We start from the raw sequence: 19,946 nt of genomic DNA, 5'->3' as shown, positions 1-19,946 counted from the left end.
CTGGCTCGTAAAACAAAACACTTTTATCTCCTGACTATTTATGCCTCTTTGAAATTTCCTTCATCTATTTTCTGAGAAATCGTAAAAAAATAAAAAGAAAGCGGCTTAAATAATTAAATAAAAAAGGCAGAAATGAGGGAAGTTATTATAAATCTACTGAATATATTCAACATTTATCCTGATTTAAATCTACAGAGGAAGTTTTAAAGGAAGGAAGAATACATGGATGGAAGATTCATCTCTCTGTTCCTCTTAATGTTACACGTGTTAAATTGAAAAAGCTTCATGTTTTCTGAGTCGTTGATTCTGATTGGCCGGCAGAGTTCTGACCTTTGCTGTGATTGGTTGGAGAGAGGTTTGGAAGTTTCCAGAGCAGCCGACGTTCCTCAGCGTTCCTGCAAACAACCAGGAGCGTCAATGAGCTTTGATCGATAAATGAAGAGACAGTGAGCATCTTCAGAAACAAAATAAATTCCTGTATCAGCTAAATCAGCAAAAAGAGAAAAACTGGAGCTTGAATGTGAAAACTTCCTAGAGACAAAAATTGGAACTAGTTTTTTTTACTCTTAATCTTAGAGGGACTCTAGCATTTCTTATTTTCTTTTCTTACACATTTCTGACTTTACAATGTAGTTTCAATAAATGTATGCCTTTAATCATGGAAAATTGTCATTTTTTTCCGGCAAACTTTCGACTTTTCAACATCAGACAATATCCACGTTTTGTCTTCTAAAAATCTGTAATTAAGCTTAAAAGTTTTTTTCTTCTTTATGGACACATTATTTTTAAACAGCCTTAATGCTGTCATGCTGCTTAGACATTGTTTTTGTTGAACCATCAGAGCAAGTAAACATGTCTGTGCTCTTTACACTGCAAAAACACAAAATCTTACCAAGTATTCTTAGTCTAGTTTCTAGTGAAAATATCTTAGTACACTTAGAATGAGACAAAATTAACTTAAAAGTAACATTTCAGCATAATATAGGAGCTTGTTTAAGTAAATAATTCCTTATTTTTTATTTTAAAAAGTTCTAGTTCCACTGATACTATAATTTTGTAGTAGAGCTAGTACATCTTTCATCAATATTAAGAAATTAAGGATGTAAAACAGGCTCTTGTATCCTACTAAAGAGTTATCTTTAAATTAGTTTTGTTGAAATATGATCTTGTTTTAAGTTAATAATTAACTTAAAACAACATTGATGAAAAGTTTAATTTACAACATGGGAAAATGTCTCAAGTGAAATAAATCAGCCGAATAAACCAATATTAAATAACTGACTTAAAAAAATGTACTAAATCTTGCTGAAAAGTTACATGCAAGTCAGTCTTGTTTTATCTAAACCAAAAATACTTGGTAAGATTTTGTGTTTTTGCAGGATTAATGGGATCAAAAGATAAAAATCGTGTAGGTTGTTGTTTTTGTCCCTAATCGCTGCTGCTCACCAGGAGGCGGGCGGCTGGCACTGCAGGTCTGTGGCGGTGTGGTCCAGCGGCAGCAGCACCTGGACGGCGGTGAGCTGGGTGGAGGGCGCCGTGGCGGGGCAGCAGTGGTAGTCCAGGGAGACCCGGGTCACCGTGCCGCTGCGCTGACACTCCGCCGACAACAACAGAGGCGCTCGACCCGGATCCTGAGAGGAAACCTGAGGGAAACGGAGAGGTTCACAATGAGAAAGCGTTTCAAAATTAGTTTTTGGAGGTTTTTCCCATTTAGCTTCTTTTTATATCTCATTTATGCAAAAGTTACATTTCCCCTTCCCTTTGGATCTCAACTGCTTCCAAAAGAAAACCAAAGTGCTTAAAAAAAAAAATAACCAGGCGTTTTTGACAACAAGGTAATGTTTTGGCTAAGTTTCATTCAGCAGGCACTGCGCCGTTACCTAGCAACCCCAGCCTGTCACCTAGCAACCCAAGCTACGCTCCAGAACGTTTGGTCAGCTGGTTTTACTGCTGCTAGAAAAGACAAGTGTTTTGTTGTTCGCTTACCATCCAGAAACCACTTGCTGCATTCATGTTGGTTGTACAGGAGGCTGCACTGATACTTTTCAAAGATGTCCTGTTGTGTAATTGTGCATGTGTTTGCAGCCATTTTCATGTGTGAGTGTTGGGGGCGTGGCCAGCAGAGGCTTATTTAGATTTAAAGCGACAAGCCGCCCCAAAACAGCTGAAAGGAGCTCAAAATATCTAAGAATGATTTTGTCCAAAATATGTAATGAACATGTTTAGTATAACCCATAGATCTGTCCTAAACTGGTTCAGGAAACATAACCTTTGAGGTCCATGCAGAAAACTAAATGAGTAAATCAGTGAATTCGGACCTGATACTTGAGCACGGCGACGTTGTAGTAGGAAGCCTGGGGGTTCAGCTCGGCCTCTTTCTGCAGGTAGAGCTGCAGAGCCTGCATGTTGAACCAGAAGTCCCTGCTGTCCGGGTCGCTCTGCGATGGATCGCTGCAAAGCAGAGTTTGAGCAGTGTCTAGTTACATTTGCTTGAGTAACTAAATCTACTTTTAGTAGTGTTTTTACTATGTTGTAGTTTTTACTTGAGTAATTTTATCATGAAGTATCGCTACTCTTGAGTATGTGTGCGTGTATATATATTTATACAAGCACGTCTATGTTTTTTGCACACATATTTTTGTATTTATACAGAATACATCAAAGCATACTTCAAAGGCGGACAGCACAACCGGTCAGCATGGTGACATTAGATTATAGATTATAGTAGGAATGGTCTTTTTTCTACACTGTACTGTCTTTTTCTCTTGTTTTTACATTTCTGCTGCTTTTATTTTCTTATGTCTACTTTCTGCTGTGACAGCTTAAACTTTAAAACATTTTTTGGACACATTATCTAATCTTCAATTATTTAAAAAAAATTCTGGATCCTATATGAATGTTTTTAATTTTGGTACCAACATTTCCACAGAACTTTGCATTTTGGTCCACCTGATGGCGACTGACCTGTAGAGCAGCTTCTGATTGGGCAGGAAGTTGTCGATCCTTGAGATGTTGACGAGCCGGAAGCTGAGCACGGGAACGTTCGGGTTGGCTGTGAAGATCCGAGTGATCCCAGCTGGGAAGGACATCATTAAATCCCCTGTGATCTTCACCAGACATCTGAAGAAGAACCAGAAACAGGGTGAGCTCATCCTGCTTTAACCAACTAATAAAATCTTACCGTGACGTCATCGTGATGTCACCATGCTGACCGGTTGTGCTGTCCGCCTTTGAAGTATGCGTTGATGTATTCTGTTATGGCGGCTGCGACCGGCCAGGCGTCCTGCGTGCTGAGGGAAATGGGGCTTGGTCCTCTGGACAGGTGCACTGTGGAGAGGACGTAGAAAAGGTTTAGGATTCAAAAGACTTTTTACAGTTAAAGATTAGCTGAATGAACTCAAACTAATTAAACTAAAGCTTTTAACACATCCAATCCTGGAGACATTAGCTGACCTGTGGAGCTGATCCGTAGATCCAACAGATTCCTAATCAAAGATCTGGTCTGGCTCGAGTTATGAGAGCAATAATCTAAACTGTATGTTAAAGGTTATTTTACGACATTGCTTCAAATTTCTTAACATTACAGCAACTAAAAAAACTTTCCATCCTTTTTGGAGACTTAAAATGTAATTAGCCTCCAAAAATCAAAAAGAAATTTCCCGGATTAACTGTCTAAATAGACAATTTAGGGTTCTATTGTTATGTTTCTGAGCAAATTTTGAATTTTTTCTGTAAATTTGCTTAGTATTGAATGTTCCTATTGTTACCCAAACACATCTGAGGAACCATCTCTCTCAGACCTGCGGCTCTGCCCAGCAGCTGGATCCAACAGAATCCAACAGAGCCACATCGATCATTTCCACTTGCCTCTTTAATATTGAGACAAATTTACCTCCATACAGCTGCATGTTTGTGTTTTAAAGTCAGTTGAAGTTTGTTACAGCAAAGTAAAACATAGGGTTTGTCCTTTTCATTTACATAAATCATAAACTAGGGTTTATAGTGACCAGGAACTCACTCTGTCTCTGCTGGTCCTGGTGCTGGTAAGGGAGCGGGGAGGCCTGTCCCACCCTGGCCGGACTGGGCCCTCGGTTCTGCGCCCCCCAGTCGCTCGGACTGGAGGATGAGGAGGACGTCAGGGACTGGCTGAGCTCCGGCAGAGGAGACGAACACAGAGACCGGGACTGAAACACAGAGGGACAACATGATGGCCGCCATCTTTAAGGTCCTCGTTCATAAGTCAGATAGAGCTGATGAGAGGGACTCACTCGCTCGCTGCCGCTGAGTCGTGCTGACGACCTTTTGGACCGGGTCGCTCTTTGAGGAGCAGCGGAAACCACTTCAGTCGTGTCGGACCTGTAGTTATGTTTGGACCCTTTGGGGTAGAAAAATAAAGAGTTGAAAACAAAGGCATACCAAAGAAAATGGCAGCAAATATAACAAAGGTTGATCTGCTTAAATAAAATGAAGAAATGTAACATTCTGTTGAGGTCCAACATGTTTAATGAGGCATTTTTCTCAAGTGAGGTAAAACATGAACAGCTCCCTCAACATCAGACATTATACTTGATGAAAGTAAGTCAGAGATTCATATTTTCACGTTTAATACTTCAATTTGGGTCTGTACTCCTTCTAAAAACAGCTCCATCGCTTTAAAACCAAATTAGAAAACAAAACACAAAATAACACACAGCAGTTGTTTGGTTTTTTTTGGCAGCAAGTGTCTGGAAAATGAGCCATTTCAAAAACCTTCCAAAAGTAACATCCTAAATCAGCAGGCACAGCCGGTCACCTAGCAACACCAGAGGGGTTCCACCCGTCACCTAGCAACCCCAGCAGAGTTCCACCCATCACCTAGCAACCCCAGCAGAGTTCTGCCCATCACCTGGCAACCCAAATGGAGCCCCAGTGTGTTTTGTCAGCTGGTTTTATGCACTTCACAATGGCTGCTGGAAAAGACAAGTGTTTTGTTGTTTACTTACTATCCAGAAGCCACTAGTTGCATTCATGTTGGTTGTGCAGGAAGCTCCACTAATTCTTTTCATTAGCCATTTTGGTCTGCAGCCATTCTCTCATGTGTGAGTGTAAATATTGAGTTGAGGGCGTGGCCAGCAGCGGATTATTTGGATTTAAAGTGACAAGACGCTCTGAAACAGCTCATTCTGAATGGAGCTTAAAATCTGATTATGCAAGGATGATTTTGTGCAAAACAGAATGTAGTGATCATGTAAATATTCTATTTGACTTTCTTAACAGGCTGAATTAAAGAGGAGTAAACTTCGGTACCTTTGTGTGAGCCGACGCTGCAGGTCGTCATCTGCGTGTTGAGGTCCAGGCAGTCCTCGTCTTTGTCCGTGGAGAAGCACAGATCCTCCTGAGGTCCCGAATGCCGGGTCAGAGGAGGGGCGTTCCGCCGCGGCTCATTCTCTGAAGTCCGGTGCTTCCTCCGCTCCCCTCCCCCTCCTGCCTCCATCTTTATGCCTCCGTCCTGCGACTTGGAGCAGCTGTTGTCGCTGAACGGGTTGTGGACAGACTTCCAGTGGGTCAGCTCCTTCTTCGGCGGAGCTGAAGCCGCGTCGACTCCCGGTCTGCTGCTGCTGTGTGACGGGATCATCCCAGCTGCTGCAGCCAGCGACGACTGGTGAGTTGGACTCCCGATCATCGTGATGGCAAATGGGTCGTCGGACGTAACCGGCGGCGGGAGGCTTCGGTCTCGCTTCCTCTCTCGATCTTTACGATTGGAGGAGGATGAAGAGGAGGAGGAGGAAGAAGGGGGCAGGAGAGTTTTTGTTTCGGTGATGGAGACAGAAAACGGGTCCTTCCCTCTGGTTTCCTGGGAATAGCGTGGTGGCGGCAGGCGGGTCCAGGCGTCAGATAGGTTCAACGGCTCCTGCATCCTTTCGAAGCTGGCGAAGAACGGGTCGTCTGTGGGAATGTGTTTGCAGTTCCACACCGATGACTCCGACTGGGAGAAAGCCGGGAACCGAACAGATCCAGGGTCCGTGTCTGGAGGCGCCCGCGATGGGCGCGTTGAGGCGACAGACCAGACGTTAGCGGCGGTGTCCTGCGAGTTGGAGCTGCGGCCAGAAGAAGAGTCGTGGAAAGCGGAGAGGAAAGGGTCGGCGGGTCGGCTCAGCGTTTGAGTCTGTTCTTTAGTCTGCGACATCGGTGGCCAGGCGGCCCAGCCTGCCAGCTCAGGAGACGGACCAAGAGGTTGATGGGACGGCGAGTCCAAACCGGAGTCTTCAACATTCTCTGGTGATGAGGAATCAGATGAGAAGGCTGCATCTAAAATGGAAAATAAAACATGTTAGACCAAATCAGCACCAGAGCAGGTCAACCATCAAAACCTCTTAGGCTCCAGTGTTTCACAGTTTAAAGTATTTTAATGCGTCACATTAAAACTTTAAATCTACAATATTTAGACTTTATGGCTCTGCATGGTTGGTTCAATGTTCCAAAATTATGCAAAAAAAGTGAGAAAAACATCTAAAAGTCAATATTTCTTTACATATTTTGTAACAGTACAATGTTATAAAAGCCTCATAACCTTAAACTATTATTACTGTGCGACTCTTATAAAGTAAAAATATTAATTTGCTTTGTTCTTCATTTATGCCAAAGTGAACAAAGATGAAATCAGCTTCTTACATTCAGAGGCACCAAACGCGTTCTGCTCTCTGAACTGATCCCGGCTGTCAAAGCTTTTGGACTTGAAGGCCAACTCCAGCGGAGGACCAAACAGGCTGTCCGAACCCGACGCCGTCGAACCCAACCTGACGGAGCAGACGCAAAGTCATACCTCATGCCTCAATTTCAGCTTGTTTTTAATTTTTAATAGTTAATGTGAAATGTTTCATTTATCATCTGTTTTTGAAGGGGTGTGTCTAACACTCACATGACGCTGAATTAAATCTGACATAACACGAAGGAGTGCTCATGAATGTTCATGACTGTTGCAATGAAGTGTAAATAATGCTACTTTTAATGCAAAGTTTACTGCATCATTATTTATCAAATGACACTTCATGTCACCAGTCAAACATTCATGAAGACTCCTTCATGTTCATGATTTGTACTGCATCATGTTTATTTGTCATAAACTCCTTCAAATAAAGTGTTAAAGTGTGTTGCATTTTAAGAAATAAAAAGTGTTCTTGAATAATAAAAAAAAGAACTGAGCTGGTTTTTTTAGCATTTTCTCTTTCATAAATTTGTTTTATTAGCTTCAGTAGCCACTACAGAACGCAGAAATTTGATTAATCATCAGAATAACCGATAGACTACTCTATTACTAAATCAGCCCTAATTATAATAAGATAATAAAATGTTATTCATATTTTTGTTCTTAAGCCCAAATGTGTACATGCTTTTTTTTTTTTTATAAAAAAGTTTTTTTTCTAGTCTGACCTCCAAAGGAAACGGGAAATAAGGATTTGAAAAACGACCTACTGAGCATGGAAGCCATGATGGATAAAAATAAATGAATGATGCAGAGAGGCCAAGGTGAAAACCTGCAGAGCTTCAGACTGCTGAAAAGGCCACTAATGACGCAGCTCAACCTCTAAATGCGTCTCTCTGCCCTGCAAGCAGATGCACACAAAGAGGAGACGAAGCAATGAGGCGAAAGGCAGACCCCTCTCACCTGTTGTGATCAGTGCTGGAGGTGGACCTGCGTAGGCCTTCCTGCTCCTTGTCTGCAGAGACAGGACACACATGAGATAATCTGACTCACAGCAGAGGATGTTCCCTAATCAGTATTAATCAGCAATCTTCCTCGAAGCGCTGAGAGGAGGCGGCACAAGGGAAGAACCCATCAGTCGGTTCCTCTACGATAAATATGAGGATTTAGTCTGGAGTCACTGAGCTGCACCAACTCCTCGCGTCGAGGAGGAATATTAATCTGCTGCTGCCGGATTTATGAGAGAGAGAGAGAGACTCCCTCCCTGCAGTGGCAGGACGCATCCTCCCACTGCCGCCTAACCTGCTGACAGATAACGACCCAACTGGTGATCAATCAGGCCTGAGAGCACGAGCTGATTCACCTGCGACTAATTGGAGTGGAGCGGCTCGTGTAAGGTCAGCTAATGAAGAGATTTACTGTCAGTGGGGGGCAGAGAAGGCTTCTCTGCTAGGGTTCTGCTGAAAAATGACATGGAGAGAAGAAGAACTGGTTTCTACCGAAGAAGGCCAGTGAAAATATAAAAAAGGATTCTGAACAATCTTCTGAGATCAAGTGAGAATTCTGAGTATAAAACAGTCCATATTCTGAGATTAAAGTCATAATTCTGAAAAAGTCAAAATTAAAATGTTTAATTCTGAGAAAAAAAACCCTGAATTCTGGAAGAAAAAAAACGGACATCTAGCCATTTCTTGAGTTCTCGGGAAGCTCCGCTGTCGGGGAAGCGCTGTGAAGAGGTTGGGGTCTAGTGCAGCTTGTTAAAATCTTGATTCTGTCCACGGTTTTCTCAAATCTTCCTCCTGCAGCTTTGACCCCATAATGTTGAACACATTGTTTCTGATATGCATATTTCTGATGTGGGCTCTGCTGCCTGGTAGAAAGACAGTCTGAGGTTCACATCCCAGCATGCTGTCCTTCTGCGTGTTCTCCATGTGCATGTGTGCGTTCTCTCCAGGTACTCCAGCTTCCTCACCCAGTCCAAAAGCATTTAGGTTGATTGGTCTCCTTAAACTGGGAATCCACATACTGCTGGTTATAAATGACAAGTCTATTAAAACCATGGTTACTTACATCATTAATGAGTTTTTAGATTAGTTATGACTTTTCCACAAAGCTGTAAACAAAATCAAATCAAGGTCACTTTGAAATAAAATCTGCTTAAAATATTGGTAAGTGAATAGAAATAAATGAAGAAATGTATCTTTTTTCTTGTTTATAATTTTCTTTGTTTATACACATTATTCATTCCCAGCATAAGGTGATTAACATGAAGTCGCCGGCATCACAAACATAATTTCACTTTGAGTTGAGCTGCAGTTTCGGTTTGAGTCGGAAACCGCCGACTCACCTCGATGCGAGGCGGCTTCGCTGTCTTCTGATCGGCCTGCAGCGGCGCTGGAGTTTCCTGTAACCACACAGCAGAGCATTTAACCATCAGAGGCGCTCAGTCAAACACAGTTTATAATTAACCTACACTCACAGTGAAAGTACTTAACCTGCTTTTGTTTTTCTGTCACTCATAAATGTTTCATATAAAGAAACAAGTCTCAATTCCATGCAAAGATAATCAGAGTTTTTAAATTCTCCACTGTTATTTATTTAGGTCAATCCAAACCAGCCTGGTAATTTTATGAATCAACTCTAATTAAACATATTTTTGATTTTATTTCAAAAGTCACACTCGGGTCCGAATAATGACAGACTCATACAGTCTTGAATAGCTTAAATGGAACCTGTCTGACAACACGAAGTAGGCCAAACTCGTTAGCGCCAATCTAAAGGAGTTTAAGAACATTTTAGAAACAAAGCAACTGAGATCTACGAGTTTGGAAAGGGTTACAAGGCCATTTATATGGTCTTAGGAGTCCAGCAAACTGTAGATTTGTTGCTTTATAATAGTTTTTACTGCAGACAAACATGGCGGTGTTAGAGTCATGGTCTGGGGGCTGCTTTGCCATTTCTATACTTGGACGACTTGCTGTAAATAATTAAATCATAAATTCTGATTTCTACCAGAAAAGCTTGAAGGAAAATGGCCAACTATTATTTTCTGCAGCAAATGCAATGAACTGAAGTGAATGGATTGGATAGAAACCCTTCTAAAATCAATGTTTTGGACTGGCCTAGTCAAAGTCAGAATTTAGAGATGCTGTGGCTTGACCTCAAACATGTAGCTTGCTCCAAAAGGCTGAATTGGTCAAAATTCCTCCATAATTACATGCAAGGAGGTTAATGAGGCTGGTTTGGAAAGCTTTTTCCTCTTCATTATTTGTTCAAAGCACTGCAGGCTGCAGGAAGATTAAATATTTAAACATTAAAAACATTCAGAAACAAAGTGAATGAATTAAACTTACTGGAGAGATGCCGCTTTGCAAGCATCTGGAAATAAAAAACAGCACAAACTTTACAAAAAAGTCTTTAAAAGTCAAATAATTAATGGGATTTCTCCATCTGTGCCAGATCTAAGATTGAGAATTTGTTCTCTTCTAAAATGTATAAATGCAGCAGATCTCAGGAATAACCTGCTGCCTCGTTCCTCTGTTGGGCGGCAGCGTCAACGTTCCCACGGTGGCCTTCAGCTCCTTTTCAGTGGCGACAGAGTTGCTGCGGCTGCTGCTGGCTACCGGTCGGATCTGGATGTGGAACTTCTTCGGCTCTTCATCGTCAAAGTCTGAATCGCTGGAGTAGAAGTTGTCCTCCTTCTCAGAGCAGCGTAAAGGAAGTGTCAAGAAAAAGCAGCTCAGATGGCAAACGCTGCTGCGAAACGATGGAGACTGGCTTTTGACAGAAAGCCGAAAATTTGTTTAAAATATCCTTTGAATTGAGAATAGAAGTGGAAATATTTCGTATAACATACTGACAGCGTCAAAACAGATCTATTCAATTCTTTTTTCAAAAACTAAACTGTGTATTATATATTAAATAGGTAGTTTGGAAGTCTGTGACATTAAGGAAAAAGATTACATTTTAAAGAACAAAACAAAAAATACATTTAAGCTCAACGTTATTGATATAATTCACAGGCTGATGAAGATTTAAAATTATTTTTAATTTAAAAAGTTTAATTTTAATAGGAAATGGGATGATATATTTTTTAAAGATAGTAAACCAATGAGTATCAAAAAATAACTTTATTTTCTAAATAATCATTGGAAAAATGCGTATTTAAACCCTTCAAATAATGGGTGAGAAGATTTTTGAATGATATTTTGATGATTCATCTTTGACGAACTCAGAGGATTTGAGGTAGTAAGGCCTCTTTGCAATCACCCTAATCTTTTGCTCCATCAACAAATATCAGATTCAAGTTGGGGGACAAAAGGATATCATTCTGAGTGCCGTCAGCTCGGATGACGAATCCCTCGTCGTCTACTTCCAGTGGTGAATTCTGCAAAAACAAGAATAACCACAGAGACAGTTGGGAGAGACAGCAACAGCAGCTCAGAGACACACAGACATATCGTCACATGGCGTAGTCCAGCGCTTGCAGAGAGCCGTTCATTTGAGAAACGACTGAATAAATACATCGATTGCAAACAGAGTTTAACTCAAGTGTGGGTCAGTGACTTTTACAGGATCTGAGTAAGAGCTCAAACAATGCAGCGTCCTGAAGCTGGAAGAGTAATTTAACTCATTTATTTAGAAGCTGTATATTAAACAAATAAAGAAAAGTTCAAATCTGACCCATATGAAAATACAGATTTCAATAAGTCAATCTGTAGAAACTGACTTACTGCTGATTAATCTGAGTGTTAAATTGTCAGAATCTGATTCAGAGAGAATGGTCTAATCCAAAGGAATGGAGATTATAAACCAACACTGCACCACTTCACTCTTCAGGAACAGATGAGAAACAAAGTGACATTTATCTCATTGGAGACGGTCCCAAAGTTATTTCTAAGGCTTTAGGACGACAGTAAGAGCAACGTTTAACAAATGTGTAAAAAAATAAATAAATTATTTGAAAACTGCACATTTTATTTATTAAGGTCTACTTGGTTATTTTTGTTTATTAATATTTGTTTATTTATTTGAAAATTGCAAATTCAAGTTTATTTTTTAAAAATGTGACAATATGTATCAATAAACATTTACATCTTCATCTCTCGTCCCATTAAAGTATGAGAAATATCCAAAGAAATAATTTCACATCATTGCATCTGCAAAGTTGCAGTTGGCACTGAAATAATGTGATGGAATATCTTGCATCTTGCTTTCCTATGCTTGCTTACTTTGATCAAAACTGTCTTATGTTTACAGAAATTGGAAATTAAATAACTGAAACTGCCAGTCACGACTTTTCCTGCATGGTAAATGTTAGTGCAAGCTCTGACGTTGGTTTTCTCAGTGAGTGTAATAAACGATCTCTCATCGTTTATTACACTCACTGATTACTTTCAAAGGTATTTTGCATCTAAATTTACATTGCATCTTTGCATTTGCTTTGCATTAGATAAAATCATTAGTAAGCATTAAAAAGTGAACAAAAGAGGCTTTCTGAGATTCAAACAGGCTGACTACTATTTAGAAAATTATGTGCTGTAGTTTTGGCTCCATAATTAGAACCTGTTTGCCTGTCCACTGTTTCAAGAATGCATAGAATGCATAAAAATATATCCAAATGTTGAACTGATCATGAAAGTGAGTCTAAAACTTTAACTCCTTATGACAAAATCTAGCAGTGAAGAAAGGTACGGTGCAGTTTAAAGACGTTTTGTTTACTCTCTCCTTCATCATCCGTCTGTTAGGTGGATTTTTTGGCAACGTCCAAAGCCCTTTCACACACTAACTGCTCTTAACACGGTCCTGCATGCAGGGAAACACGTACACACGTTTCCTCACGTGTGCACACTCACTTCCACTGTCCCGGCAAGATAATCTTAGAAAGTTCTCAGAAGTGCAGGAATAAACTTGGGAAACCCCACATCGTCCATCTTGTTATTTAAGCACACACACACACAATCCCTCCCTTCCAAACTCTGGACAAAAACACTGTTGTAATAGATTTCACGCCCTCAAAACACCAGAGTATCTGGTATCTAGGATAGGGTTAGCAACAGAGTCTGTTTTTTAGCTTTTAGCTGTGAAATATGTCAAATACTCACCAGTGCCTCTGGGACAGCTGAATCTCTGCAAATATAGAAAGAAAAAAAAGAAAACGTGTTACTTTCAGCTTAGTCTGAAGCCAGAAGTAAAGAGCAGATGAGGGGAGTGAGTAGGAAGGAAGTGCAACACCGCTGAGTTTCTGATAAACCTAAAAATCGCTGACATATGGCGACACCTGGGGATTTGACCCAGGGGTTTCATTTCTGATTTACTGAGAGAAAGGAAAACAAGATTTATGTGTCTTATTTTTTGACAGAAAATATGCTGCCTGATAAAACTTTAACAGCTGCATTTCCATTACACATGTAATATTTTCTCTCAAAACACAACAACAATTTTGAGATTAAAATGTTTCTTTTAGATAAGAAATGCAATTTAATCACACGTAAATAAGTCTGTTCATGCAATAAATCATTAAAAATCAAAGTGCCGATGGATGTCAACACTTACATGAGATGTACAGCTCTGGAAAAAATTTAAGAAACCACTTAAAAAGATCAGTTTCTCTGATTTTACTTTTTATAGGTTTATGTTTGAGTAAAATCAACATTGTTCTTTTATTCTATGAATTACTGTCAACATGTCTCCAAAATTCAAAGCAAAAGTTGGTATTTATTTGCAGAAAATTAGAAATGGTCAAAATAACGGAAATGATGCAGTGCTATCAGACCTCAAATAATGCAAAGAGAACAAGTTCATATTAATTTAGAAACAACAATACGAATGTTTTAACTCAGGAAGAGCTCAGAAATCAATATTTGGTGGAACAACCATGAGGTTTTCAGTGCAGTGGTGTCTTCATTTTATATACATCTATATCTTTGAATCTCCGTCTTGCCTGATTTGGTTGAAACACAGCAAAGCTAAGACCAAACATCTGGTAAATGATTGCTCCTTTCACTTGATTTCACTCAAAACTGGAAATAAGCAGGTTACTTATTCATTATATCGTGATCTAGTTCCTTTGAACTATATCTGACCTAGCCATTACTCCTCCTTTCCTGTACGGCTTTTAGTTTGCACAAACTCACGTGGAGTCCGGCTCCTTGTCCCTCTTGCCCAGCCCTGGGATCCTGAAGGCTTTTGCTCGAGGCTTTTTCCCGCCTTCAGGGGTCAAAGCTGCCATGTACTCCTCAAAACCAACTGAAGCTACAGGCAAAAAATACAAATTATTCTTTACCTTCTATTGTTTTTTAAGTAGACATTGCCACAAAGAAAAAATTTACAGTTTTTTCTTCTTTTTTGTTTTATGCTCGGTCTTAATTCAGAGTAGATGGAGAAGGAATGAGCTCACTGTACCTGGCCTCTCTTTGCCCGTTCCTTTCTGCTCAGCAAATTTCTGAATGAGGATGTCGACGCCGATGTTTTCCACATTCTGCTTAAACTCCTCGTGGACCTACAGCCCAAAGTGACAAATGAGCTCTGAATGCAAGGCTTGCCCCACTGAGGCGGTCCACTATAGTTTTGTATAAAAAGATATTAAGTTGACAGGAAATGTAAACATATTACTGGGCAATTGTTTTACTTGAAGACATTCTTGACAATACTTAAACTCACAACTATAGAGTCTTAAAATAACAAATCAAGAAGTAAAATTAAAATAAAATACTAATTATTTGCACTTCAGTTAAATCCAAATTAAGTTATCAGTTAGTGGATCTAAAAACATGATATGATGCTGATCACATTTAGAACCGGCCCAATGCATAAATGAAACAACCAGCTGCACGCTAACAAAATGTCAATGCTGACATTTGATTTAATGGTTTCAGCACGGAATAATCACAGATTTTAAAAATTGTTTAAAATTTTAATCTAAGATTCTAATGAGCTGGCAAGTTTACTTTGTAAAAGTTCACAAAACAATCTTTATAGTGAGATTGTTTTGTTACCACAGCTACAGTCTGGTGCTGTGAGTTTAATCTTTGAGTTTGAGCTCCATCTGTTCACAAATACATCTTATAATACACTGAGGAAACCTTGAAATGCCTTTATTGTTCCCACAGTTTAGCACATTTTCACAGAGCAAGCATCATTTCTTGTGCTAAATCAATAAACCAAGCCTTAAAAACAACAAAATTTAGAAAGAATGAACCAAAACATGATACTACATCCAGCTCATAACTTATTCTACTCTGAAGACTGAATCCCAAATGCTTACAGTACAAAGGGGAGTGAAAGACAGAAAAGCGAAGTTCCAGATAAACAGGATCTTCATCATCAAAGCCGTGAAGTCCGACTCACCTGTCCCACCTGGACGTGGGTGTCCTCTATGGAGTGAGAGTAACTTTTAATCAACTGTTTCATCTGCCTCAGATGCGCCTCTTCGATCTCCTGAAACCTCTGCTCATACGTGAACACAGTCACAAAAACACACAGAAGAAATTAGAAATTTTCCACAGAAAATCCTGAACTCGTCATATTAACTTTGTTTGATTTGCAATCATTCAAACAGCCTTTGCATAATCGTCACAAACAGGCACACAGACGAGAACTTGCCGTCTAAGCATTTCGAAATCTAGAAGATTATTATGAAAAATGATCAGTTATCCAACAATAACTGTCATTGTGCTAAGTTGCAAAAATACACATGGTATTTCACTTTCTCAACCAAAAAAAAACATATTTCAATAACTGCAAGTATCAGTATTTTCATCATTTTGCTTGTTAATGGTAAAAGATGCACCGAAACACATAAGAGAAAGCAAAAAATACTTATTTTTAAAAAATTTTTCAAAAGACCCCTTTTCCAGAAATGTAAGAACATTTATATTTGTTTGTACTCTCAGCCAGATCTTTTGTTACTTTGTTTTACAAGTATAGTCTATAAGAAATGTTTTCTTGTTCAGGAAGTTCCACCAGTGAGAAAATCGGAAGAGGATTTTTGTAAATTTAGTTTTACATCCAGATCTATTTCTCTATAGTTGCCATATGCAGCGACATGCTTTTATTTTGTCGCTTGGTTGGTTTAGATACTGCAGTAAAAACTAAAATTATTAAAAATGAGTGCCATCGTTTACCAGTGTGGTAGCTTGAACTGAAGACTGGAGCTTCTTTAACCCCAACATTTAGTAATAAAATCAAATGGGAAGTACACTGAACCTTCTGTATTTGCAGGGATTGGGGATCACAACCACCCTCAAATAGCTTTGATTTAATTTATGACAGGTTCCCCTTTCTTCATTCACTTTACAATAATCCACTAACCTGTGTGTCTACAGATGAAATCCAAGTAAAATACATAAAAGTTTTGGGTTTTTAAAGTGACAAAATGGGAAAAAGGTCAAATGAGGTGTCTTCTAAGGCCCTGTAGTTTCACTTTAATATTTGATGTCAAATCATCCTAAAAATAAAACAAGGAGGAGAATGCACACACAAATAAAAACCTAAATTAGTTCTCTAAATCCAAACTAGCTGGGCTCAATAAAGTGCAACAAATTATATATTTTCTAGTCTAACAAAAACACCTTAATAATTACAGCCAGACCTTCCTCCTCTGAGCTATTGCAGGAACTAATTGGTCACCAGGACTCCATTCATTATTTCAAATGCAAAACACAGAAGTGCTCATTGGGATTTGTTAAATATTTCCATGGAAACAGCTGCCGTAACCATGGAAGCACAGAGGCAGTGATTAAAGGTAATGAGCATTTTACAGCTTGTGTGTATGTGGAAGTGGGTGTTTAGGAGTCGGGGGGTTTAGGTGGGCTGAGGTTCCTTTATCAGGGGCACCATGCAGTTTGATGGTACATGAATGGATGGGATAGCGGGGTTCTGTTCTGGTGGGACGCCACACAGAGCGGCTTGAAGCCAATGAGAAGGAGGAATGGATGAAAAGTCAGATCAGAGGGAGGGCGATCAGTAACGCTGACCTGGGCGGACTCGCTCATCTTCTGCTCAAACTCTCCTCCCACACGGTTGTACTTCTCGATGCACAGCGCAAAGGACTCCGCTGCTTTCTTAGACTTCAGCTCCGCCTAGCGAGGAGAAGAAAGAAAATTGCTGCTTTCAAGCCGCTGACTCACAGAGCTGACATTAAATTTAACAGAACAGCTATATTGAGACAATGTCAGAACTGTAATTAGAAATACTCAGTGTGAACTAATGCGACATGTGATTACTGAGCTGTAGCACGCTGGGTGTCTGCAAACAGTGGATCTTTGCTCCAGAGCGAGACAAGGGAGGTAACTGTGCATTGTAGTCACACAACAGTCAACAATAATGTGACATGATCAAACATCTCTGACGAATACAAATGCAAAGCTTAAGAGAACATTACCAACAGCTGAGTAATAGTACTCGTCCATTTCCTGGTAATTTTGAGGACTCAAGTTAGCTCAATTTTAAGTATAACTACAAAAGAGAGACATTTTAAAATCTAAAACTGGAAGAGAGATATGGATGTATGGATGGAACTATTAGACAATGGTAGAAGGAATAAGGTGTGGAAATATCCTCCTTTTCTTTTTCCATACTTATCCAAAGCAGGAAAATTCATAAAACAATCCGTTTTTTTTAGTTTTCAAGCTTTTCAAAGTTTTTGAAAAGCATTAGCAATCCAACCACATTAAGGCATTACTCTGTTCACAAATGATAATGGAAATGTGGTAAATTTCAAGTCTCTGAATCTTTAGGATGAAAAATGCAGCACAGTTTAATTATCTCAATTTATTTTGTGAAATGTTTTATTTTAGTTTGCTCACTCCTGTGCCAAATGGCAGAGAAATAAATGCTAAAGTGGCAGCAAACCTTCTCCAGCTCTTTCTGCGGTGCTCCTTCCTTCCTGAGTCGGTCTAGCTCCAAACACTTGGTGTGGTAACCTTCCTTCGACTTCTGAAGGTGGCCGTTCTGGACCTGCAGCGCCTGCACAGCATCCACCGTTCCAACCATCTCCTCCTTTGTCTGGTTGACACACAGTTCACATTTGATGTCTTGGCTTTATGAAGGGCACGATACAAAACAGGCTACATGCAACACATAATGTTTACATTCCAGACGTTTACCTTACGATGAACTTTAACTTGCTCGTCTCCATACTTGTTAACGTCCCGGATCAAATCGTTCATCTTCTTCATGAGCTCCAGGTGGCAGAGAGCCAGTTTGTCAGAAGATACCCTAAAAACATCCCACATGGGCGCAAAAGTCCTAAGGAAGACACAGATAACCAATCATTCTGTAAAAATAACACTAACGATTGGAAAAATAAAGATTTAACAAAGAAAAAATATTCATCTTTTTGTCTCAAATAATTAATAGTGGAGCTGTAAATGGCTTTATGCATGTGCAACTTAAATTTAACTAACATCTGGTTTCAAATGTTTATTAGAGCAGATACTTGAGGTTTGTAGTGCAGCTGCAGGAATCTTACATTTTGTTCATCCTTTGATGAACAAAACAACACAAACAGTTAAAAACACACATGCATTAAAGTATATGAGCTAAATATCACACAGGGCAGAAACTTAATCATAAATATGGACATTTGGTGATGCAGATGGCACTCATACATATAACACATGCAGCCACATTGATAATTACAACAACAACCCCAGGGAGAAAAGGCAGCACCAGCTACATGTCTGTACTTACCCCAGTTGACTTCCATTACTTGCTATTTTTGCTAGTTTGCTCATCGATTTGGAGTAAGTCTCTTCAATGGCAGCCCTGGAAAGCAAAAATATTTTAACACAGTCAAGTCATTTAGAGGAACTTGTGACACAGCGGCAAACGGGATTATACAAAAGAATTACAGTGCTGTAAAAAATAAATGTGAGAAAGTGATCCATCATGTGGGGTTTCTGGTTGCATGTTTATAGCAAAACTATTAAATGAAAAAGGCTATTGAAACTCAGCACAAAATAGCTGTTATGCTGTTATAACCCTCACAGCAAATCTAATTGCTTTGATTTGCCAAACAAATTGAGGAATTTCATAAAGTTTTCTATAGCAAAAAGCTTTGAGGGAATACAAAATAAATAAAAGTAAGGAGGAAATTCATCAGAACAGTTGCCTAACCCTGATCTGGCTGGATCACACTCTGGTACCAGAGCGCTTGTGTTTCATTTCCTGACCGCTGATTCGCTGTGTGCTGCTGTCAAACAGATAAGTGAGTTCCTCCTGTGAGGAATGTGGACAAGTGTTCTGAATCAATGTCAGGATTATATCAGCGGCATAACAGCTTCCTCTGTGCGTGCCAACTTTCAGCTCTGACATCCAATACCCTGTGGAATCCTACTTTCATAACAACAACAACAACAACCTATTCCGCTTTTTATTTTGGCTGCAGCATTTACACGCTGCAGCCAAGTCTATCAAACTCACATATGTATTTTGCAGAAATAAAGAAAGTGAGCATCATAACTGCTAATAGTGCTTCAGTCAGAAAGAGAAACCTTGGCTTGTGTCCTGTGCTCAGAGAGAAAGTGTTTTGAAATGAGATAAAAATTAACTTTTCTTGTTGTTTTGACTTTAAATGTCTACAAGCACCGAAGGAGATAAATACAACCCAGTTAGAAAAAATACACTTGATTTAAGTGTAATCAAATTTTGTACATCAACCAGATGTAGAAATATGTGAAAGGTTCATTTAAAGTGAAAATTTGAGTCAGTTGATCTCAACAAACAGCGAGTCGGTCAGGAGTGGACACCTTATTCTATTAAAGTCAAACTTTATTAAACTCTAAACTTTACAACATTAGTGAAAGTGCATCACTGCACAAGCAAAGGAGGTGTCTGAAAGCTGTACTTTCAGACAGAGGCATTTGAAAAAACATCATACGATTTTGACTTTTCAAAATTTAGGACCACATTCACTTTCCACAGGAGTAATTAACACATTCTACAACCAACTCTGATTAACAGAGATCACCTGAAATCAAAGTGTGGACTCATATGTCACAAAGAAATACTTCTGAGCAGAATGAAATATTTCCTGCAGCATAAACTTTACAGCAACTGTGTAACTGCAGAAAAGAGCCTGCAAACAGCAGAATCTATAACAAAAACACAAATTAAACTGAAAATGAAACCCACATGAATCCTTTCAATAAGCCAAAATTAAACAGATTAAATTGCCCCCCTAAAATCTATTCTTATCCTTTTGTATGCGAAGACCGTTTAACTGAATTATCATTGATTAAATCACTGCTTATAACAAGAT

General features: G+C 39.4%; 1 protein-coding gene across 1 annotated transcript in view; it reads right to left on the bottom strand.

The window, feature by feature from the left end:
- The window catches only part of fcho1 (FCH and mu domain containing endocytic adaptor 1), a 47,203-nt gene that overhangs the window by 2,240 nt on the left and 25,017 nt on the right, over positions 1-19,946 (bottom strand). The window contains exons 4-25 of the mRNA XM_008415156.3: positions 18,377-18,451; positions 17,791-17,932; positions 17,537-17,689; positions 16,660-16,764; positions 15,032-15,130; positions 14,087-14,183; positions 13,819-13,936; positions 12,787-12,811; positions 11,009-11,069; positions 10,204-10,394; positions 10,036-10,060; positions 9,030-9,086; positions 7,646-7,697; positions 6,652-6,776; positions 5,287-6,288; positions 4,269-4,375; positions 4,019-4,184; positions 3,213-3,327; positions 2,965-3,120; positions 2,319-2,451; positions 1,447-1,643; positions 331-395 (exon numbers count right to left, since the gene is read on the bottom strand). Coding sequence (XP_008413378.1) covers positions 331-395; positions 1,447-1,643; positions 2,319-2,451; positions 2,965-3,120; positions 3,213-3,327; positions 4,019-4,184; positions 4,269-4,375; positions 5,287-6,288; positions 6,652-6,776; positions 7,646-7,697; positions 9,030-9,086; positions 10,036-10,060; positions 10,204-10,394; positions 11,009-11,069; positions 12,787-12,811; positions 13,819-13,936; positions 14,087-14,183; positions 15,032-15,130; positions 16,660-16,764; positions 17,537-17,689; positions 17,791-17,932; positions 18,377-18,451 — 3,266 coding nt within the window. The remainder of the gene's footprint in view (positions 1-330; positions 396-1,446; positions 1,644-2,318; positions 2,452-2,964; positions 3,121-3,212; positions 3,328-4,018; positions 4,185-4,268; positions 4,376-5,286; positions 6,289-6,651; positions 6,777-7,645; positions 7,698-9,029; positions 9,087-10,035; positions 10,061-10,203; positions 10,395-11,008; positions 11,070-12,786; positions 12,812-13,818; positions 13,937-14,086; positions 14,184-15,031; positions 15,131-16,659; positions 16,765-17,536; positions 17,690-17,790; positions 17,933-18,376; positions 18,452-19,946) is intronic.

This window comes from Poecilia reticulata, chromosome 4 (assembly GCF_904066995.2).
Source record: "Poecilia reticulata chromosome 4, P_reticulata-male-v2, whole genome shotgun sequence".
NCBI classification, from domain to species: Eukaryota; Metazoa; Chordata; class Actinopteri; order Cyprinodontiformes; family Poeciliidae; genus Poecilia; species Poecilia reticulata.
The sequence above is the reverse complement of the archived record's forward strand: the minus strand, read 5'-3'. Positions and strand labels throughout refer to the sequence as shown.